At 44.0% G+C, this 24593-nt stretch overlaps 1 protein-coding gene across 3 annotated transcripts in view; it reads right to left on the bottom strand.

Annotated features, from left to right (window-relative positions):
* ERICH6B (glutamate rich 6B) overlaps positions 1-24593 on the bottom strand; it is a 2074788-nt gene that overhangs the window by 1149491 nt on the left and 900704 nt on the right. For all 3 annotated transcript variants that reach the window (XM_069640454.1, XM_069640457.1, XM_069640455.1), the window contains one exon: positions 13019-13158. In XM_069640454.1, coding sequence (XP_069496555.1) covers positions 13019-13158 — 140 coding nt within the window. The remainder of the gene's footprint in view (positions 1-13018; positions 13159-24593) is intronic.

Here is a 24593-nt window from a genome sequence, read left to right as displayed (position 1 = left end):
TCTGTTAAGTAATGTTATGTTATGTTACTTTGCATTTATATAGCGCCTTATGTACCGTTGGTATGGTCTCAAGGCGCTGGTAGGTTGAACGCCCTCAGGGACCGAAGTTCAAGTCAGTAGAGAGAGTAGAGAGAGTCAAAGGTGCGTGTGAGCACTGGATATCTGTGCAGGTGGTGTGGCATTCGTGTATTAGCTGCTTCATAGCGGTAGGTGTGGTGGTTGAGAGATCAAGATTATGTGTTTGTTCTGGCAGGTTTTATCCAGACCGATTCTGGCTGCATTAGGCCTGAGGAGAGCGCGTGGCTGGAGGGTGTGTAACCAGCAGTGTTAGAGTGATGTGGAATATGAGGCAGATGTTGGTATGAGAACAGCTATACCGAATGGTGTGATAGTATCTCTGTGTTCTAGTTGAATGGTGGTGTAAAGAAGAGAGTAAGCATGGTGATGTGATATGATGATTTACATGCTCTTTCAAACATTCCATGCACTCCAAACCATTCCATGTATGTCGCGCAATTTTATGCGCTCCAATCTGTTCCATGCGCTCCAATCCGTTCCATGCACTCCAGTCCGCTCCATGCACTCCAGTCCGCTGCATGCACTCCAATCCGTTCCACGCACTCCGATCAGTTCCACGTACTCCGATCCGTTCCACGCACTCCAATCCGTTCCATGCACTCCAGTCCGTTTCATGCACTCCAATCCGTTCCATGCACTCAAATCTGTTCCATGTACTCCGATCACTTCCGTATATTCTAAGTTGTTTTATGCACTCATCCACATATTTCACCCGTACCTTCCACATATTTCACCCGTACCTTCCACATATTTCACCCGTACCTTTCACATATTAAACCGGTACCTTCCACATAATTCATCCGTTCCATCCACATACGTCCCCGTTCCATCCACATACGTCACCAGTTCCATCCACATACATCACTCATTCCATCCACATACTTCACCCGTTCCATCCACTCTACGCACTCATCCGCTCTACGCACTCATCCGCTCTATGCACTCGTCCGCTCTACGCACTCATCCGCTCTAGGCACTCATCCGCTCGAGGCACTCATCCGCTCGAGGTACTCATCTGCTTCACGCACTTGTCCTTTCCACGACCACTCTACGCCCTCGCCTGCTCTACGCACTCGCCCTCTCTACGCACTTCTCTAATGGTAGAGAAACACGTGTAGAGGCGTGTAATTTGGAAACCCAATAGAACAAGGCATTTAAATTGGTATCTCAATGGAAACTATGTAAGATTTAATCTTTTTTGGAATGACCAATTCAAATTTGACACTGTCGAATAAAACATTAGTACTTGGTGCATCCTTCACAAACAATTTTGAGAATTATAGGAGCATTTCAACTTCAGGGAAAACACAGAAGTATATTGTTTAGGAAGTGACATGACTCATCAATTAAATGAGGGATCATTGCATAATCATTTTGTGAAATACTGTTCGGGCAGGGGAGTATACCCAGATGGTAAACCTTTGGAGGAGTAGGCCTGGCATGGGAGTAGACCAGTTGAAAGTTGAAGAAGTGCTACAAAGTGAGTCTGACAGAATTAATGTATGTTGCTTATATTTCAGAAGAAGAAGCTGTACAAAGGTATTACAAAGAAGGTGTACTTCTTTAGAACTTATCAGCTGTGGCAATCATCCTGACCAAGACAATCATTTTTATCATTGATGATCTGAGAAGTGGTCCTTTTTCTAAGGATGATAAATCAGACAAACGTCTTCTGCTTTCTTTATTGAATCATTGGAGTGCTGGAATATTTTGCTGCAAAATTGGAGTTGCCAAGAACTGTGGTGGAAATTTCTATTGACCAATCGAAGGTGCAAAGAACTGTGTTGCAATCTTGTTGAAAACCGGGATTTCCTTACTTTCTTTTCTTGACCTGTGAAGCAGAAATCTGGGGAAGGGGAATTCACCAAGGTTCTAAGAGACTGTTGTTACAATATGAATGCAATAATAATTTTTTTGTACTGTCATGCATGTCCTTATTTATTTCCTATATGTTTAAGTGTAAGGAACAGACATCCTTTATTAGAGTTTTTCCTTTAGTTATTCAGGCAGGGAAATCCTAGTTAGGGTAAGGATAGTGAGGCATTTATCGAACCTTGTTAAAATAATAAAATGTGAATTGTTGAAATAAACTTACAAAGTTGCCTGCCTCACATTTTTGACCCCTCACAGCATGGAGATAAATTTGCACTGTTTTGCATGATTTCTCGAATCATAAGATGTGACTAACAAAAAGTACACAATGTAAAAAATTTGACTTTTATTTTCTGATAGTATTTATTGTTTATTTTTTATTCATTGTTTATTTGTATAGCGCCTATACACAGAGAAGTGTGATTCTCGATTCAGATTGTACGTATGTATATTAGGAGTTGATGGTGCTAACCTTTTTATGTTTATAGTCATATGAAAAAGAGTCGAGAAGGATTGCACACTGGTGTAGCCACTACATTTTGTTCCGTTCGCGGAGGGGACTGCTAGCCAATCAGGATGCTTGGAACATGGGCCATATTCTCTGTGTGGTGCAAGGGGTGTTTATTAAAAAAACAATGACCTTGCGGTGTGGCATTTTGCCTTATTTTCTGTAGTACGTTTATCTGTTGATGATGTCACTGTCTTCAAAAGACAAAATAGATTGCAGGAATTAGCGTGTGGCACTGAGTTGTGCAGCAAGCCAAACATGTTTTTTCCCCAATTAAACACCCTTGGCACCTCCATGGTGATAAGGATTTTCAATTGAAAACTATATATGACCTGGCAATATAGTCCATGGCGGCGTGCTGAGACTTCCGGTCACTGTACTGCTGCCTGCATTAAGGGACCATTGTTTCATTTGGGCAGGAAGCAGTTACCAATAGGGTTAGCCCCTTTGTGTAGTGCTTAATATTAAACCCAGGGCATTTCAACCAAGGTGAATTGGCTGTTGCTGGAACCTGCTCCTGAAATGTTAATCCACTTGCTACCACTGGTAATGGATTAGGTGGTTGACAAATGCTGTGATGGCCAGGCTTTGTTCAGAAACCGTGGAAAATCCTTTCCTTTGGACCTTGCCACAAAATGTACACTGTCCCTTCTTAACGCCCGATAGAGGACTGTCTTTTTGGCACCTCAAAGCACTATGATCATGGGAAGCTGTGAAGCTTCTGTGGTGGTATTTCTTGGGTGGATCTGGCTGCTATACCAAATTGAAGTCTTTTGGGTCTTCAGGGACAGTGACAAGTTTGATCTCTGCATTGCTGGAGGATGCCTAAGGATGTTGTGTCGCCATCTCCAGAAAAACATCAAAGAGTAAAAAAACATCCAAAGAAAAATGATAAAAATATCCTTAAAAAGGGAATATAAAATAAAAAAGTCAGAAAACAAGGTGCAACAAACTGAAAACAGAAATCGGAAAAGGATTTGATAGGAAAAAGTGACAATGAGCAAATTTGGTAAACAAAGTGTTCACTGTGTCTACCTGAATTTGTCTCCAAAGCAATGAGGAAATATAATGATAATCTCTCTTTATTGCATACATGACCTTCTGTACAGTTAATGTCACTCATGATGCCATAAAATGTCACACAGACTCGCAGTCCCAACATTCAACGGAGCCAAAGCTGGCGGAACCAGCTTTGAAGTACTATCCCCCAAAGCATGGAACTCCCTTCCGCTGAATTTAAGGAAGGAAGAATCCCTCACAACCTTCAGAAAAGCTCTAAAAACCAAGTTGTTTAACTAAACCATACCATTACTGCACTTCACCCATCATTGTTCCTCTGTTACCACGGAAACACTGTTTACTCTGTAATTTTAATATCTGTCTCCTATGTAACAAATGTCACAACATGCTTCAAGTGAATATTCTGTGACAGCGCCATGATGCCTCCGGGCCGCTGGGCGCTTTATAAATACAAATAAATAAATAAATAAATAAATAAATAAATAAGTGATGTCATTAATGAAGTCATCAGTATGCCTAGGGGCACTCAAGGGGGGCATCATAGTTAAGGTGGCACAGCTTCATCACCTACTGAATTTCAGGGAATTTGTGCCATTAAACCAGCACCTTCAAGTCACTTCAACGCATGTTTTTTCACTGAATTGCAAAGGTTTTGTTGCACTGAACTTATTCACCGTAACTCACACATACCATGAAGGCACCTAGTAGCCATTGCTGAAGGTTCACCTGCAGTTCAGAGCCACCTCAGCAAGGTATTGTGGGTATGTTTTTCTGAGGCTTTTTAAATCCACCATATCTTTGTTGGTGTTTTATAAACATGCCCCATTGCTCCAACCACATACAAAAATGAGCTCCAGAAAATCCCCAGAGCGTGAACAGTGGCGTTAAGACAGGCATAATTGTGTAACGCCTTTCTTTATCCCCTCCATTTACGTTCCGGGACATTGAAAATTAGCTCCTTTGTGTTCTTTTGTCGGACACTCATGCTTCTATGTATTTTGATGTGCTGTTTCTCTATTCAAACTTGCTGCTGGACAATATTCCATAAACAATCACAGCTGCGGCAAAGCTGCAAACATGTGTTTTACTCATTTGCATTCTATAGTAAACAAAGAACAAATGTGCCGGTTTGCGTAAGCGAAAATGGAAATTTCTAGAACGACGTTCAAATGGCCATACTGCATTGCATTACTAAACATAGCACAATCATCCAACTAAGCACAAAGTGTAACACTTTGTAGCTTTGAGGGAAAGAGACCACTGCTGTCTGACCCAGGTAAATTCTTACCTGAAACTGTTCACTCCCTTTTGCCGCTATCCCATTCCCTTAAATGAAACTTAAAAAAAAAAACTCTCTCCCACCCAACTTATGACCCTCCACCAGCTCACCCTCCCTCAGGCTCTTATTCATGCTGCTGGTGGTCACTTGACCCAAACAGCACTCTTCCTGGACCCTGCTCAGGCAGCCAGCAAAGGGCCTTCGATAAGGGCATATAAAAAAAATCTTTGAAATAAAATCTGCATGACAAAAATTGCACAGCTTGATAATAATACATACTTTTCTGAGAAGACTTAATTATCCAACTACTATAAACATTGGTCACGTGACCATAGAATATAATGTAATATCCAAGATGGGCAAAATATGATAACTTCTCTTTTGCCCATGCATGCAAGGAATTTTCGGGCTCTGATTAACACTAAAAATGAGCCCCAAAGTTCACGCCAAACAATGATAATTTCTTCGTTGATGTGGGAGACATACTTCACTGACAATACACAGACAGATTCCTCCTCCGCATTCACCCATGAGCATAAAACGCTGTGGTCCTTAAATATTGTAGAAGAAGACATAAGGAGTATAATTATGCATTTATCTCAATCTCGTGCTGCGGGGCCCAGTGGACTCACAAATGTCATCTTTCGAGCTGGACCAACCATTTGGGCATTCATACATAATCATATTTTTACACAGATAATTGAGACTCAACGATTTCCAAAATTCCTAGAAACAAGCTATAATTATCCATATTTATAAGAAGGGCCTTGAAACAGATCCTGTAAACTACTGACTAATTGCCTTAATGGATGGCGACAGTAAAATCTTTGCTAAGTTAGTTTTGAAGGATCTCAAAGCATGCCTTCTTAGTAAAGGAATATTGCCTAAACATCAAGTCGGTTTCCTCAAAGGCCTCTCCACACTGCTTAATGGTACAATAATGAATACCTTAAAGGCTCAGTCCCAAAAGAAAAATGCATGACCAACATACATTGCAATGATCGATTTATGGAAAGCCTTTGATCTGGTGAACAGGTCAAAACTTTGGCAAACATTGAGATCTTGGGACATCCCTGAGGCCCTTTTGCAAATCATAATCGCCCTGCATGAGAAAACTAGAATTAAGATCTGACTAAATGAAACGGTTGATTTATCTTCCTCTATCCCCATAGCAAAAGGGGTAAGGCATTGCTGCCTTTTGGCTGCTCTTCTTTTCAAACTATATCTATCTGATCTGGCTTCTTTTCTTCAAAACTTCACTTTTGTATCTCCAATTGTAGGCAAATGTAAAATCCATTTCTTGGCATATGCCTGATGATATGGCCCTCATTGATAATACTCCTGTAGGGCTGCAACATCTCCTTAATGCTCTCGAGGAGTATGTAATTAAAAATGAGCTTGTTGTTAATCCAAACAAATCTGCTATACTTGTGTTTGACAAAGCTTGTAGGAACACACCAAAGTTACCCAAGTCATTAATTCACCAGACAATCTCAATAGAGAAGCACATCAAGTATTTGGGAGTTAATATTCAAGCTAATCATTCTGTGCTGGACCTTACTAGAGAACTTGAAAATAAGGTTTTACAATGCACTTGTCTGATGAAGAAATCATTTCATTCTTTCTGTAGATTCTCTGTAATGCCTCTTATTAGATTCTATAAGGGCAAGATCCTCCCTGCGATGCTATATGGCATGGAATGTAATCCCTGTGCCAATAAAATCAATTGGGATTGGCTAGAAGGCCGTATATGGAAGAACTCTTTATTGCTACCCATGTCTTTACCAATTGCAAAATTAAGATATGAGTTGGGTCTTCACTCCCTGCAATCATATTACCATTGGAATGGTCTTGCTCTTTATAGACTCATCTTAATTCCAAAAGACTGCTCTTTGTATGCAGATATTCATGAGGAACTTTTTGCACATCAGAATACTTATCTGATAAACTTACACATTGATGCCGAAATGATTCTTAAAAATTGTGACTTTACTCGTGACACTCTCAAAGAAAATCCAGACATAATAAAATGCGCTTTGTTTCATGGTGATTGGATTCATTCTAGAGCACTAATCAGTACTCTAAAGAACCACCAAAGTTACACCCCTTGTGAAAAACCTAATAAATATGTCCTCCCGTACATCAGATGCTTTCCCAATCCAGCTTGGCGAGCAGAATTGTTGCGTTTTCGACTCAATTTGATTAAGACCAAAGAAATGCAATGTATATGGCAAAAATTAGATCCTTCTGCCACAGAATGCACTCTCTGTTTTGAGGGGTTGATACAGGATTCTCACCATTTGATAATATCCTGTTCTGCCACCTACCCCCTGAGAGTAAAATATTTTGCACAATTTGTTCGCGACTCCACCTGGCTTGGTACTGAAGCTTTTTGGCACAGGATATCATCTTGGAAAGAGATTCCGTTATCTATTGCTTTACTAAAAATTCTTTAATGAACTGAATTTCATCAAAATATCTGTGTGATTGAAAGATGAAACTTGAATTTGTTTGTGTACCAAATTGGTTGGATTTTATTTTATTTCTTATACTACATTGTAATTGTCTATGTTTTATTTGTTGCTTTATGCTTTGCTTTATGAATATGTAAAAGGTCCTTTTATGTGATTAATGCACAATAACAAATAAAAAAATATGGGATAAGGGCAATTTCCTGTTTGCCAGTTCGCTGGGTGCACACGACTGCACTGCAGCCCCCCAGCCAACCCAGGGGATCACAGAAGAGAAGAGAAGGGACGTTGCAATACATTTTGAAATCTTCAAACCCAGACCAAAAAAAGTCACAGGAACTCAAGAAATCAAATGGTAAATTAAAAAAGCGATAGATAAAGCCCTGCAACCAATTCGACTTGTCAGAACTCTACTTCTTCTTAAGTTTGCCACTCTCAATCCTAATATTTGAATTCTGCAGCATTTTGAGCTCAATCCACTTTAAAGCTGTTAGTTTATATCCCACTGCTTATGAACTTTGCTTCTCTATCTTTACATATGATGCTTTGCTACTTTTGAATTTTGCCCCTTTGAACCCCCACACTTGAAAGCTGCTGCTGTGAACTTGTCCACTCCGAAACCTGCTGGTTGGAATTCCTGCTGCTTTGAATGTTGCCTTTCTGAACTCTTAAAGATTTTGAATGTTGCCTCTCTGAATCATGACACTTGAACGCTGCTTATTTTGAATTTGGCCACTCCGAATTTTGCTGGTTTGAATCACTGCCACTCATGAAGTTTACCAGGCTGATATATGGCATATTATTTGTTGCTACTTTTGAATGTTGTCGCTTTGAACCTCGACACTTCAACGCTGTTGCTTTTGAACTTGTTCACTCCGAATTTTGCCTGTTTGAATCTCTGCTGCTTTGAATGTTGTCTTTCTGAACTCTTACTGCTTTTGAGTTTTGCTTCTTTGAACGTTGACACTTGAACACTGCTGCTTTTGGACTTGGCCTGTTTAAACCTCCTGGTTTGAATCCCTTCCGGCTATGAACTTCACCACTCTGAATCCTGACATATGACTTTTTTGTGCTACTTTTGAATTTTGCCTCTTTGAACCCTGACACTTGAACGCTGCTGCTTTTAAAATTAATCACTCTGAAATTGTGCTTGTTTGAATCTCTGGTGCTTTGAATTTTGCCTTTCTGAACTCTTAAAGCTGTTGAATTTTGCCACCTTTAACCCTGACACTGGAACACTGCTGCTTTGAAACTTAGTCACTTTGAACTTTGGTGGTTTGAACTCCAGTGTTTCTGAAGTTTGCCACTCTCAAACCTGACATTTGAATTCTGCTACCTTTGAACTTTGCCTCTATAAACCTGCTGGTCTGTATCCTGCTGCTTATGAATCTTAATTTGAAATCTGACAATTTGAGCCCTGACACTTTTAATTCTGCAGCTTTTGAACTTAACCACCCTGAATCTTGCCAAATTAAACTCTGACGCTTTGAATCCTGAGATTTGATTTTGCTGCTTTGAACTTACACTTTGTGAACTTTGACACTCCGAATTTCGCATCTGGAATTTCGCTGCCAACTAAAGATCGGGACAAAGACGAGAATAAAGACCTCATACATCTGTCACTACCTCTCCATCTACAAACCAACCACACAGGAAATCAAACAATATACAAAACTGCAAAAAAGGACCCAGTCAATACTAGAGGAGACCCCGTAATACTATCAAACTATCCACCCCAAAGCACAGAACCCGGATACTGAGAAACCAGCATTGGAAAGACACCTATAAGATCTCAAGCTAAAATATAATCCCCACTACCTGCACTCCTTATATAACCAGAGATTGGAAAAAGGCACACCCGGAAACTAAACTCCTGACTACAATGACTCAGAACAGAGAAATCCATTGCGTGACCCAATGGAACTCTTCAACAAAGGAACAGATGAAATAACCACACACCTGGAAACAAACAGGCCCATTCAACAGAGACTCAAAAGTCTGATGGATGCCGCCCCAACCATAACGCCTGAAAGAACAACACTACACTGCAGCCAGCTCAACGTATGATCTATGGCAAACCACACTACAAGAATGTATGACCTCCTAAGCGAAGACAGCAAGGAAGCTCTCTTCTTCACAGAAACATGGCTAACAGACAACTAAAAAGTAATTTCTCATGTAGCCATACCCGACAACTAGAATCTAATACAATCTAACATAGAAAACGGAAGAGGAAGAATTGCGCTAGCACACAAAAATCACATCAGCTCCACATCCATACTCTCAATAGACATAGAAGACTGTAAATTACTCCTAGTCAACCTCAAACTCAACAACCAACTCAAGATACTCCTCCTCTTGATCTACAGACCACCCACCTACAAACCTAACATTGCAGCAAAACTCACTGATGCAATAGCTAACCTTTCCGCAAATGACGACAACACATTGTTCTGAGAGACTTCCACTGGTTCGAATGCGAAAACGAATAGTGAATGGACCAACTCATAGGGCTGGCCACATTCTAAACACACTTTTCTGCACGGATGGACTTTCGCCCTCCGCCCCACTGGTACCAAACATATGGGGCACCCATCATATGATTCGTTCTACTGTAATCCCAGTACGCATGATCCCACAAACATGAAACTCCCAGCGACAAACAAAAGAAACTGGACAAGACTTGACTTTGAAACATTAACACAACTATTCAAAACTACCAGATCCGACACCTCCCAGCTTAATGAAATGACACCAGACACAGTTGAAGAGAACCTTCATACCTGGATCACAGACATGTTAGAACAATGAACACTCTTAAAAATCTTCAAACCCACACCAAAAAAAGTCGTAGAAAGGATACAGAGAAACTGAGGAACTCAAGAAATCAAATGGTAAACTAGAAAAGCGATGGAGAAAGCACTACAACCAATTCGACAAAACTAACAACAACAAATTCGGCTATACAAATCAGCAGTGCTGAAAGCCAGGACAGCATATGAGAATCTAATCGACAACAAATCCACAGAAAGAAATATTCTGAAAGCTTGAGGAAATAAATAACCCAAACTCATGTAAAGACACCATCGTACACTCCCAAATCCTGAGCGACAGCTTCATGGTCCACCTAAGAGCCGAAATAGAAGCAATCCAACAGGCCATCGACACATGCAGCAGGACCACAAACAGCAGACTCCCAGAAACCAGCACCCCAACAACGACCACAACGTTCAATCGGCTCAAACCTATAAGCCAGGAAGCCTTCAACAAACTACTAAAAGATATCAACATATAAAAATGTTCCAGCGAGCCATGTCAAAAAGCTACTCGCTCACAAAACACCAGCTCTCAACACCAGACTATTAATGCATATATCAGTAAACATGAAAACAGTATCAAAATCATTCAAATCAGCATACATCAAACCCCCTTCTAAAAGATGAGACAGGAAAAACAGAAGACCCTGCTAACTACAGACCCATATCAAACCTACCAAACTCAGCAAAACTCTTGGAGAACCATGTGTACAAAGAACATTTCAATCATGTAGAAAGCAATAGAATACTTAACCAATTCTAGGTTGGTCTCAAACCCATGAAAGGAACCGAATCAGCACTCATATCGATATGGGTCAACCTCAAAAATAAACATGGATAAAAACACCAAATTGGCCCGCATTCTACTGGACATATCAGCTGTCTTTGACACGATCAAGCACACAACTCTAATCAAGAGACTGTAAGAATCCGGTACTCAAAGCTCTACACTACAATATCTGAAATCTTTCCTCACCAACCAAACTGAAAGAACCCACCTGCGACCATTTTCATCAAACACAAAAAATATCACCTGCAGCGTACCACAAGGATCAATTCTCTCTCCACTTCTCTTCAACATTTATTTGACCCCACTAATGAAACTCATCCAAATGCATGGACCGAAGCCTACAACTATGTAAATGACACCAAACTAATTTCCAAGATAACTACCGACAACAACCCTGACAGCGCCCTCAATAAAGGCCTCACTGATATAGACCCCTGTATGGCAAAGAACAATCTCAAACTAAACTCAACCAACACAGAAATAATGATTTCCCTATAAGAAGACCATCTAGCTAAGCTGCACCTCACCTAGCCCCGAGCATGGGAACCCAACCAAAGATGTGAACAGTGATAAAAATCTGGAACTCCTCATGAACAATGCTCTCACTTTGGGACTACAAGTCAATTCAATAGCAAACAAATGTTTCTACCCCCTTCGGTTAATAAGAGGGATCCTCCCTTACCTCAATTTCCCACACAGAGGTCTCATGAACGTGTGCCTTAGTGTTATCAAGAATAGACTCTGCAAATAGTATCTACCTAGGAATGCCTGAACGCCTCACCCAAAAAATAGAAAGTATCGAAAATACTGCACCAGGACTACTTCTGAGACTGAATACAAGAGACCACATCATACCAGTCCTGGGAAGTCTACATGGCTACCAGTAAAGAAATGCATCAACTTCAAAGCCCTCTGCATTGCCCATAAATCATTGCACGGACAAGGAGCCAAATTCCTCCAAGTAAAAATCACCCAGTACCAACCAAGAAGATATTCAAGATCTTGCACCGACCTCCAATAGAAACGAGACACTATGAGAAAATAACATTTGGAGGAAACACCTTGTCCTGTCTGATGGAACTCGATCCTGAAGGAAATAATAACCACAGAAGATCTCCTAATTTTCAGGAAATGTTTAACAACCTGAATATTCAACTCACTGAGATAACCATAGAGCAACAATACAATGACGACCCCCCACAAGCAAACCACCCCAACCTCATTAAATGCCCGGTTCCACAAACTGTAAGCCTGGACCAAAGAAGACAAGGGATAAAAACCCACAGAAAGAAACAATAACATAACTACACAATATCCAGAGATCATCCAAAACCCACTAACCACCCCCCTCTTCTCTCTTCCACACCCCAACACCTCTTAAATGCGACACACGCGCACAGTGTTAGTGAAACAATCCACCAAAACACGGAAACTACACAACACTCTCTAACCAAGCTTTAAAAACAATAACCTCCGACACAAAACACCGCAAACACTGGATTCCACCCTTCTGGGCACAACAAGCCCCAGTAGATAAAACAAAGCACGCCCAGAAAGCTCACAAGCACAGACGCCAGTGGCTCCTGGATCTGCATCAGTGGTCGGGTGGGCTGGAGCAGTTGGGTGTGGTGCTCCTCTACTTTTTTTAATTACATTTTACTGTTACCATGCTGTTATTATCAAAAGAAACCGTTCCGGAATTGTTTCATTTAAAAAAAATGTGTAGGAAGAAGTTAAAAGTTGCACTTTCAGTTCACTGCACTGAATGTTCCCTTAAACAGCAGGCGCATGTGTTTAGGGGTTTGTGTTAGGCGTGGGAGGGGGCATGTTCATACGGTTTGTGGGGACAGGGGGTAGGCCATTATGAAACATAATTCCACTACTTATTTTCGTACACTTCGACTACTGATCTGCATGCATCAACAGATGAGCACAGCATCTATCCTATCCCTCTCTCCCCCACTATCCAACCCAACCCTCTTTAGCTTACAGAGCCACTTAAGCAGCTGGAGACCATGCTAATGGCAGTGGTGCCCGGCATAAATCAATTTAACATATCATAATGTTTCTGTGGCTCTAAATGGGGCCAGGAGTGCTGAAATGTGTTGTCATGTGTGAGCATTGCAAATAGGCCAGACATTAAATATTGTCTTTTTTCTGTCATTGTTCCTATATGTGACTCACCATATCCGGAAGAGAGTTCATGTTTTCCCCTCCTGTGCCAGTCCGTCTGAGTTTGGGCATTAACTCCCTCATTTTCTCTGCTAGCCGCAGAATCATCCTTCAGCAGCACCTGAGCGATGGCAACGTTGAGCAAAGGGAGGCTGCAGAGAAAGGCATATATTACTATTGGTGCTGCTTGCTTCTCTCTATTGTATGCCGTGATATAGGCGTATCGCGACCAGATACCTACACTGAGAGAGGCTGGATGGCTGCTTATATATTACACATCTCTTTATTCCTAACCGCATTTGTATTAGAGTTTCTGTGAGCAGATATATTAAAGTTGTGTTGGCTTTTTCTTTGTTCATGGTTCAAAGAATGCGCAGAGTGAAGTGTCTTTCTTTGTCAGTGTGCAGAAGTGGACCTGCACCGCTGCATCCATTATTCAAGGGCATTTTATGCTCCTCATTCAGATGAGCTCCCAGCACAAAACGATGCTAATTACATTTACAGCAGCTGAATATGGCAACTGTGCCTGCCTGCAAGTTTACCAAACTAGACACATCACAATTCACCGTTTTCTATGAACTATAGGTCAAATACTGCCTTGAGGCTGAGTAATATATAGGATAAAGTACCCCCTGCCATACTATATAAGGATATTGCAAGGCACAGAGGAGTTCTGTGAGCAAATACGGGAACAATGCCAAAGGCCACCATTCGTTACAAGGTCTCACATGTTGGAGGGGACTTGCAATTTCCTTTTTACGTATGGTAGAGGGTATTTCTATCCTTATAATACATGTCCACACACTGTCATCCCCTTTAATACCACGTCTCTTGCTAAATCCAGTGCAAGAGATCTTCGCACTGTTGATACATAAAATCAATCGTGAATCTGATTGGGTAAAATAAACATATGCCACTTGTACTGTTTAAAAGTAATGTAAAAACCGTGTTGTGGTTTAAAATAAATTTTAACAGTTGTGTGTTCAATTGTGTTACAGTCCAGCAGTGCACAAAGTAAGCATACCACCATAAACAGTTCTTTATCAATTAATGGCTCTAAAGATTCACTGAAATATATTTTAGAAGAAAAAGAATGTGCATACCCAGCCAAACATGTATTTAATTAAGTGCACCAGTGGCAGAGGAATTGTATGTCAAGACCGGAGGCTCAGATTATGCTTCTCTTCCTTTACTGTTAATCCGAGCAGCACAACAAAGTATCTCAACAGTTAAACACATAAAGGAGAAAACACATAAACAAAAACTACATTTCCCATAAAATGTTCCACAGTTGTAGTATACTCTCTTTATGTCCATGAACTTTTAAGCCACATGACTGTTTCCACCAATACCATCCAACACAGTCCCTTAAACTCTGATGACTTCCTGTGTCCTTCCTCTTTCTTTGCTGCTCGAGCAGCCAGATAAGTGCATTTCATTTTATGTATGAGTAAATAGTAGTCTTGCTGGTGACAGGAAGGTAATATTGTTTATGTGACCTTTGTTTAAGGTGCGCACGAGCGCAGCGTTGCACAGGGTTTTGAGCGGAGCATATCCGCTTTGAGGGAAGGTTGCGGCCACGACCGGGATCCTTAGCTCCGGCAGCGCAACTCCGTAGTGTAATCTGATAGGGCACTGTCCCACGCAACGACACAGAGGCGCAATAGGACCTTAGAGGGTCCGGTGCTCTGTAGTCGCGGATGGTGGTGATAGAGAACGGTAGCCCTGAGAGTAATTAATTAACTGCAAAGAATTACAGCATCCCGTTTCAGTGATAGTATCAGGAGCTGACCGGTGAAACAACAAAGCGTGGCTCGATTCTGCCATCTGGTGAGCAGTTGTGATTGAAGGGCTCAGAGTAGCCTGATTGAAGGAATCATCTTAGGGCAGATAGGAGAGCAGCAGCTTTGAGAATTAAATATGCTGGACACCTCAGAACGGGCACAGACCCAAGAAAACCTGATAACAGATTCCCAGACCCACAAGTTGCATAATAGTCGTGAGCAGGCACAGGTCTCCTGAAGAATTCCCACCAATTAACAGGATGCATAGCTCCAGTGGAGATGAGGAACCCCACACCAGCAGGCAATGGTCGGAGGCCAGCAAGTCTAGAGCAGTGCTGTATGTGCTGGGAGCAGGTGTGGTGAGCGGGAGCTTGGTGGAAGATCTCATGTCTTTCTCTCAAGGCATGGAAGCCCTGAAAGGGGTGGCCCCAGTGAGAGTGCACAAGGGGCATGGGGGAAGAACGAAGGCCCGAAAGGTCTGCAGCAACCTGACCCCCCGGGATCACCATGCAAGGTTAAAGGTGGCAAGAGAAGAGTGAGGTCTTGGGAGCGGAGGGGCACCCTAGATACTGAGGAGGAGTCCTACTCGGAGGACACAGAAATGGAGGAATGGGACGATTCGTCCGTGGATAGCTCACAAGGAGCAGAAACATCCTCTTTAAGCCCCCCACTAAGGTGTAAGGCTGCAAAGAAAAGGAAAAGGAGGGATAAAGAAGAGATGGAGGATGTGTTTGACCCCGACTCACTTATTCACCCCAGATGAGCAGAATGGGAGCCACCTGCCAAGATTGGCAACTACATAAAAAAGAGGATACAGTGTGCCTTATCCTAGGAAGCCAGAAGCAAGCTCAGGGCGGAATGCCCCAGACCTTGGGTTTCCGATAACATGGCCGAGACGTCTGAAATTGACGAAAAAATGATGTAATTTATGGGACGGAATGGCAGAGACATCAGGAGAGGTATTGATAGGTTATGGAGGTCATGCCAGGACAAGCTTCTGGACGTCCTGGGGCCGGTGGCAGATGGCGGAGGAGGCTAGGCAGCCTGAGCAGAAGATAGATCCGGAAATATTGGCGGGATGGGCGCAGAGGGCTATCTGCCTGCTGGGCAATGCCAATAACGCAGTTACGACAGAGAGAAGGAGGTCCATCCTGGTGAAAATTGACCGTAAAATGGGAGAGTTGGCCACAGCAGAGTCGACCTCTGACAGTAAAGGGAAGTTGTTTGGGGACACCTTTATTAAGGACATGGCTAAATTCTCCAGCACCTATGCAGCTATTGACAAGGCGCAAGCCTCGCTCAAGAGGGTGTTCGGTAGTAAGGCTTTTGGCAGGGCTGGCAGAGGTAGGGGCCACCCTGCCAGCCATTCAAGCCCTATGCCAGCAATAGAGGCGAGTGGAAGAATCAGCAAGAGCGACGACCCAGCCCTTTCTTTCAATCGAGAGGAAGGGGCAGAGGCAGAGGCCAACAGGCCGACACATGTGAGCAAGAATGCAAAGAATCTCACACACAAGAGAGCAAAGGGGACCCCAATTGTTGGGGGAAGAACAGCTCTGTTTTCAGAGAGATAGTTGGAGTTATCAGGAGATGCTTGGTTCGAGGGCACTGTCCGAGGGTTCAAGCTAGAGTTTTGGCGGGAGCCATCCCAGAGTGTAGAACCGAGACCCATAAGGTTGTCAGGAGAAGAGGAGGACCTGTTGGACAGAGAGATCACAGAGTTAGAGAGGAAAAGAGCGATCGAGAAGGTGAGAGATCCGGACAAGGTTTTGTGAGCAACATGTTCCTGGTGAAGGGCAAGAAGAAACACAGGCCCGTAATCAACCTGAGAAACCTGAACACATTTCTTGTATACAGGCATTTCAAAATGGAGGGCATCCATCTGCTCAGAGATGTTTTGCAGAGAGAGGACTGGTTAGTCAGGATAGACCTCAAGGACGCGTATCTGACGATTCCAGTGGCGCAAGAGGATCGGACATTCTTGCAGTTCCGGTGGAGAGAACACAAGTGGCAGTTCAAGTGCCTACCATTTGGACTGGCGTCAGCCCTTGGGCTTTCACGAAACTGATGAGAGTAGTGGTGGCTCATCTCAGGGAGCAAGGTATCAGGTTAATAATTTACCTAGACGATTTCTGCCTGATGGGACAGGACACGCAGAGACTATGGAAGCAGAAGAAGTAGACAACGTGCTTGTTACAGGAGTTAGGTTTCCTGATAAAATGGGAGAAATCGGTGTTGGTTCCGGTTCAGGTGATCAAGTTCCTGGGGTTTGTTGTGGATACGCAAGCAGCAATGCTCAGCCTGCCCAGTGACAGAGTGAATGTAATCAAAAAAGAGATCAGATCGACGATCGCAAAAGAGAAAAGAGGAGATATCGATCAGAGAATTAGCAAGGCTAGTGGGGAGACTAGCAGCATCCATTCAGGCAATCTTTCCGGGCCTGTTACATTACAGGGCACTACAGCGACTCAAGAGGAAGGGTTTATCTTATGAACAGAAGGTGGCAATATCCACAGAAGCGAGGAAAGAACTGTGGTGGTGGTTCAACCACATGGAGGCTTGGAACGGGAGAGCAATATTTGGCTCTACCCCGGAACTAGTCATAGAGTCGGGTGCCAGCCCCTGGGACTGGGGAGCTTGATGTGGAGAACTGACAACAGGAGGAAGATGGTCGGGAGAAGAGCTAGAGCTCCACATCAATTGCTTGGAACTACTAGCGGGTTCGTCTGCAGTGAAATGTTGGACCCAGGACAAGGTGTACTGTTGTGTACTGCTGAAGATGGACAACATCTCAGCAGTACAGTACATAAACAGGTTAGAAGGTACGAGGTCCAGGCTGTTAGCGGAGATGGCGAAAGACTTCTGGCCCATCTGCCTAAGGAGCAGAGTCAGTGTCACGGCAGAATATCTTCCAGGGTTGCAGAATGTGGTTGCGGACTGGAACTCGAAACATCTGAGAGACGCCAGCGACTGGCAGTTGGACAGGTCGGTGTTCCAGGCTTTGATGGAGTTGAGGGGACCGTGCAATACGGATCTCTTTGCATCCAGGCAGAACAGACAGTTGGAGAGGATTTTCAGTAGGAGAACGGATCCCGCAGCGACAGCGATGGATGCGTTTTTACAGACATGGGGTCCGACGAGTACGCGTTTCCTCATTTTGCAATGATCCCGAGAACATTAGCACAGGCCAGGAGACAGCAGGCAATGTTGATTTTGCTGATGCCAGACTGGAGGAGCCAGGTGTGGTTTCCAGATCTTTTGGAAATGTCTTGCGAAGACCCGTTAGCGTTACCGAAGTTCGAGGAACTGATTCTGAATCCAGTGGGGGATTGTCACCCACTGAACCTGTCAGGAGAGTTGAAGTTGATAGCATGGACGATCTCAGGAGTGCCTGGCAGGGGCCAGGCCTATCGGGAGACGCTATAAGATTCATGGAGGGAGCATGGGCACCAGGTACCAGGAAAGCCTATAGGTTGCCATGGTCAAGGTGGTCAAGCTGGTGTGTGGCACGACAGATACATCCCTTTGGTGCAGATGTCAGTCAGATTGTGACTTTTCTGGCAGTGTTGGCGGCTCAGGGCTTGGCGTATAGGACAGTGAATACCAGATCGGCCATTTCAGCTGGGCACCCGAGAATTGATAATGTAACAGTAGGTGAACATCCGATGGTATGCAGACTCCTCAGGAGGAGGGTGAGGATGTTGAAACCTCCCTTACCTAGATACACACAAACATGGGATGTGAATTTGGTATTGCATATGTTCGGCCGGATAATGATAGGTTAACGAGGAAAACTCTGTCGGCAAATCTGGCGACAACATTATGCCTTATATCATGTAAGAGGGTGTCAGACGTCAGGGCCTTGGACATAGACAGGAAGTCTTATAACCCAGAAAGGGTAACCTTTAGGGTTAGTAGGAGAACAAAGACAGGTTTAGATCTGGTGGCGTATGCAGCGTTCCCAAACCAGCCTAGGTTATGTCCGGTCAGGTGTTTGAAGAGATATGAAGAGGTGACTCGTTCTCTTAGCCCCACAAATGTTTCTCAGTTGTTTATAGCTTTGAGGAAACCATTTAAGGAAGTCGCAGGACCACCCTTAGCCAGATGGTTCAGATGGTGCATGACCCAGGCGGGCATTGATACTGAAGTGTATGGGGCACATTCCATTAGAGGAGCCATGGCATTTAGGGCATTTCCTGCTGGGGTCAGATTGGAGGATATTTCAGGGCAGCTGACTGGTCGAAGGGGTCTGCGTTTAAACAATTTTATTTCAGACCCATAGAGGGAATGTCTACGTTGGTGGTAGGTAAGGTTTGAACAAGCATAATCTGAGCCTCCGGTCTTGACATAGAATACTGATTTTCCATACTAGCGTTATAGAAAGTCAAGATTCTATTAAAGACACAGAGGCGAAGGATTATCCCACCCATGTAATCGTGTATGAAATGTAAATTTCAGTGAGATGTGAAATTGTATGAGAACTTGTAATGTGAGGTTTACTGTAAATGTTATGGTGCTATGGAGCAGTGTAAGTAAGACAGTTATTTGTTTACATTGCAGGAACAGAAGGGAAGAATGCAGGATCTTGAGGATTGAAGGTCATGGGTTTTAGCGCATACAGTTTGGGGCGCAATGTTTTAGGATTAAACAAGTCGAAGACAAAGAAAGAGGAAGGACACGGAAGTCATCAGAGTTCATGGGACTGTGTTGGATGGTATTGGCGGAAACAGTCACGTGACTTAAAAGTTCATGGACATAAAGAGAGTAAACTACAACTGTGGAACATTTTATGGGAAATGTAGTTTTTGGTTATGTGTTTTCTCCTTTATGTGTTTAACTGTTGAGATACTTTGTTATGCTGCTCGGATTAACAGTAAAGGAAGTGAAGCATAATCCTTCACCTGCGTGTTTTTAATAGAATCTTGACTTTCTATAACGCTGGTATGGAAAATCAGTATTTTCCGCTCTGTGCTGGCTCAAGAAGCAGTCATTGTGACATCACAATTGTCATTATTGATCCAGTGAGACTAGTGATGTCATTTTCATTCGGATATTGCAGGCTGCCATGTTTTATAAGAGGTATTGCTATGACTCAACTCAGTGGTGAAGCTATTATTGATCTCAGAAGCGTGAAAGGCTGTATTACACCACTGTAACTAGTTTGCTGAAGAACGAGCAGAGCACATTTATTTAAGAAGGACCTTTCATAAGTACATTACCCCACTGAGCTGTCCCACCAGATTATGTTATGATAATGTAATATTAAAGATTCTGGCACTACTGTACTACTGTTCGGTAAGGTGTGATAGCTTTCCATGAATTCATGTGCAATTAACACACAATAGAAATGGAAAAGGGCAAAATAACAATAACAAGAACACCTATTTGTATTTGTATGTTTTTTATTTGTATTTATTTCTAGCAGATAAAGGGAGACTTGTCAAGAAGGACAATGCTGGGTGCTTCACGTATCCATGATGTATTAGTTAATGCAAAACAGCTGGTGGTTGGGAAAAAGCTTGATGCAGTAAATGGATGAGAATAACACAAGACAGACATTCAATATTTTTTCCATATTCACTGTATTTATAATTATACATCTAGATATGCAATCCAGTTGTTATGTTATGTTTTCAATTGTAAAACACAGGTTTTGCCTAACAAGGGCTTCTTCGTGCTACGGTTGCTGAACTAGGTGAAGGCATGTGTACAATTTGAAAAGCTACATTTAAAAGTCAGGTTTTCAAAAGAATCATAGAAGCAAAAAGCTGTTAAAAAAGCTCATGGGAGGAAAGGATAGAATTCAAAGAGTATGTGTCAAAGAGAAAAAAATAACGTTTACATTTCCTGGTACAACAGAAATGAGGAACAACCAGCTATAGCTTTCCACGGGAACAAAGGGCTCTGGGGGGTCGTAGTGGGTGAGCCAGGGGGACAATAAGCGAGGCCGTCTGCCGTAAAAAAAAAATGGAGGACATGACAAAGCACCTTAAGCTGGATAATTGAGAGCCAGTGAAAAGAGACAAGGGAGGAAAGTAATGTGCGAGCAGTGACTTGAATTGGTAATCACTTGCGACGCTGCATTCTGAAACAGCTGTAGTGCCCTCGATTGTAAACAGAGCCCAGGTAGGGAGTTGCCATAGTCTACATGGGTCTGTCCCGTGAGGATAGCTCAGTGGCAACTTGCTCGCCTTGACAACACGAAGCAACAGAGGTTCGATCCCTGGTTTTGTGTGTTCGGGGGCCGGCCGTCGGCCGTCACACAAGCATACATCCACACGCACCCATGCATGCATAGAACACACGCCGGAGACGTGTGATGGCTCCGGTCTCCGGGGCAAACTGTCGGGCACCGCCTTTATTCTTTAAACGCGCATGCGCGAGCCCCGTAGAGGCTCGCGCATGTGTACCTCGTGTTCGCAGTACACAACATCCCTCCTTTTCCCCAGAAACAAACAATTAACAATTATCTGCAGAAACAACAACAATTAACAATTAACTGCAGAAAGACAACCTGGTTCCTTCTTCGGATTTACAGCGACAGATTTCCCCGCCTCTGGTGCAGGGTCCATGATAAAGTCTCGGAACCTCTGTGGAAGTCGTCGTCCGGCCCTGCTCGGGTATCGTGGTGCCGCGTCACCAGGGGCCTCCGATGTCTTGGGATCTGCAGGTGGAGTGGCTTCCTCCGTCCCTGTCTCTTCCCCTTGTTCCGGGACCTGTTCTGCTGTTGTCTCGCCACCAGCGGCCTTGATGCGCTTGAAGAATGACACATTTCTGGTGATGGTTCCTCTGGCATTGGCTGCGGTGACCATTGTACCTTTCACGTGTGTTACACCCAGTGGTTGGGTCTCGTAAGTTGTCGACAACTTTCCTTCTGCTCTTCTGTTTCGTACCAACACGGTATCTCCAACTGCAATCTGTTTTTCCGGGAGTCTTCTCCGCGCTGTTTCATTATCGTTTCTCCATGACCTTTCTAACTGTACTTGGTCATTGTCGATCACTCCTGGTTGTCTCCCTTCTGATTCAGGTATGAGTCCTCTTGGGATCCTCTTGAAAAGTGCTTCCGCAGGGGCTATTCCAGTTGATCGATGAGGTGTTGTGCGATACTCCCGGAGAAATTCGAATAAATTTCGTCGGAGGTCTTCACCTCCATTTTCGGATATGCGAAACACCTTGTTTAGTGTGCGCATGAAACGCTCTACTTCTCCATTGGCTCTTGGCCATAGTGGGGTAACTTTTCCGTGTTTTATCCCTCTCTCTTCACAGTATCGAGCAAACGATTGCCATTGAAAAGGTGACCCATTGTCAGAACATAATCGATGGGAAAACCATGGGTAGCAAATATCTTGTCCATGGCCAGGGTGGTGTGGTCGGTGGCTTGGGACTCGACCAGTTCCACCTCTGGATATCGGGACCACTGGTCAGTTACTACTAGGAAGTGTAGTCCTCTTCCGGTAGAGCCAAAGTCGGCATGTACTGTCCCCCAGGGTAAATCACTCCTTGCCATGGTCTGAATCGGTGGTCCTTTCTCCGCCGGGCTCGTGGCTTGGCACGGGATGCATGCCCTCACAAAATCTTCCACTCTTTTTTCCAATTCGGGGAACCAGACTTTGAGTCTGAGACGTGCCTTCATTCTGGTCATCCCTTGGTGTCCGTTGTGTGCCAGCTGAAGGACCTTCGGCACGAGTGACCTGGGGATCACAATCCGGAGCAATTGCAAATCCCTTTGCGTTTCTGCATTTCTCAGGGCATTGTTCAAGAGGAGCTCCCGCCATGCTCCTGTGGCTACCGCACCTTTCACTCTCAGAAATGCTTCATCCAAGTTCGATTCGTTGGCAATTTCTTGTCTTGTCAAGGCAATGGGAAGTGCGGACTCGACGACCATGTGAATGGTGTCCACACAATTTTCTACCTCCGTAGTATCTCTGGATCGTCCTGCGCCGGGGTGACGAGACAAATAGTCCGCAGGGTTGTGCGTACCTGGGCGGTATACCAGCTTCACCCCGTACTCCATGAGGGATAGCATCCACCTTTCTATCCAAGGTGGCGGTTTGGAAGAAGCGCCTGCCAGAATGGGAATTAGGGGCTTGTGGTCCGTCACCACTACAACAGGTTTCCCCAGGATATATAGTCTAAAATGTTTACAGCCCCATAGTATTGCGAGGGCTTCGCGTTCAATTTGAGAATATCTTCTCTCTGTGTCTGTGAGTGCCTTGCTGGCGTATGCAACGGGTCGCATGGATCCCTGTTGATCCACCTGCATGAGAACCGCCCCAAGTCCCACTGGACTGGCATCCACTATAATTTCAGACTCCCTGGCTGGGTTGAAATATGTCATGGTATCGTGTTCAGACAGAGCATCCTTGATGGCCGTGAATGCTCTCTGTTCCTTTCCAGTCCACGTCCATGCCACTTCATTCCTAGTGAGCGCTCTCAGGGGTTCAGAAAGGGATGCTAAATCTCGAATAAAACGCTCACAATAGTTCACCATCCCTAAAAAGCTGCGGACTTCTGCCGGGGACATGGGAGGTGACGCCTCTCGAATGTCTTTCACCTTCTCAGGATCTGGGGATATGCCTCCCGCATGGAAGACAAATCCAAAAAACTCTAGGCTGTCCTTCAGGAATTCGCACTTTTCTTGGTGCAGCGTCAGCCCGAGGCTGTGGAGTCTGTGAAAAGTGTTTTCCAGACGCTTGATATGCTCTGCTTCAGATTTGGCAAAAACTAGGATATCGTCTGACATGTTTATCACTCCTTTTAGTCCGGACAGAGCCACCCTGATAGCATTTTGGAAGACTTCTGCCGCCGAGGATATTCCAAAACTGAGTCTTTTATATTGATACAGTCCTTCGTGGGTTGTAAAGGTCGTAATATATCTAGACTCTGGGTGGAGCTCCAACTGGTGGTAACCTGCTCTCAGGTCTAGTTTCGAAAAGAATTTCGCACCCTGAAGTTCTCCAACAATGTCGTCTCGTCTAGGGAGTGAGATAACGTTCTCTTTTTATAGCCAGATTAGGAAGTCTCATGTCTACGCAAATGCATACAGCCCCAGGCTGTTTGGGCTTTGGGGCCACTACAATTGGAGAGACCCACAGGGTGGGTCCTTCCACTTTTTCAATGATGTCTCGTTCCACTAAGTCTTGCAGCTCCTTTTCCACCTGAGCCCTCAGATGAAACAGTATGCGACGATGTTTCAGCGCCGTTGGTCTGACTGACTCATCAATGTGGAGCCTTATTGGCTCAGCCTTCAGTTTCCCTATGCCTCTGAAGAGCCTCTCAAAGCGTGTCAGCAGGCTGTCCAGATCTGTATGATATACAGCAAAAGTGAAATGAACAAGGTTTAGTGCTTCAGATGCCGCGCAGCTTAAAAGAGAGTGCGGGCTTACGCTGGTAACAAAAAACCTCGCTTTGATGCTGTTCTGGCCATGGGTCACTGGGGCTACGAATACACCTTGGATGGGTAGGAGAGTATCTTCACCCAAAGCGTATATTTGAGCCTTGGAGGGCGACAGGGTTGGTGGGCCTGCAAGTGCGTTGTAATGTCTGCCCAGCAGTACGCAGACTGAAGCTCCCGTGTCGATGAGGACTGGAGTGGGAATTTCTCCAATGTCTACAGTACATATGGGTCTTCGTCGAGTTCCAGGGCCATTTGCGATGCTGGAAATGAAGAAAATGTCTTCCTCCTCTTCTTCGGCAATGTGCAGGTCATGCACGTCCTGTTCAAGGAATGATATGCCCCTCACGGTGCGAGCGCCACCTCTACTGGCCCTCTCTGGTCCTCTACTTGCTGCCACGGGCATGGCGGC

This window comes from Ambystoma mexicanum, chromosome 7q (assembly GCF_040938575.1).
Source record: "Ambystoma mexicanum isolate Mex_15411 chromosome 7q, UKY_AmexF1_1, whole genome shotgun sequence".
Taxonomy (NCBI): Eukaryota; Metazoa; Chordata; class Amphibia; order Caudata; family Ambystomatidae; genus Ambystoma; species Ambystoma mexicanum.
This window is presented reverse-complemented; position numbering and strand designations above follow the sequence as displayed.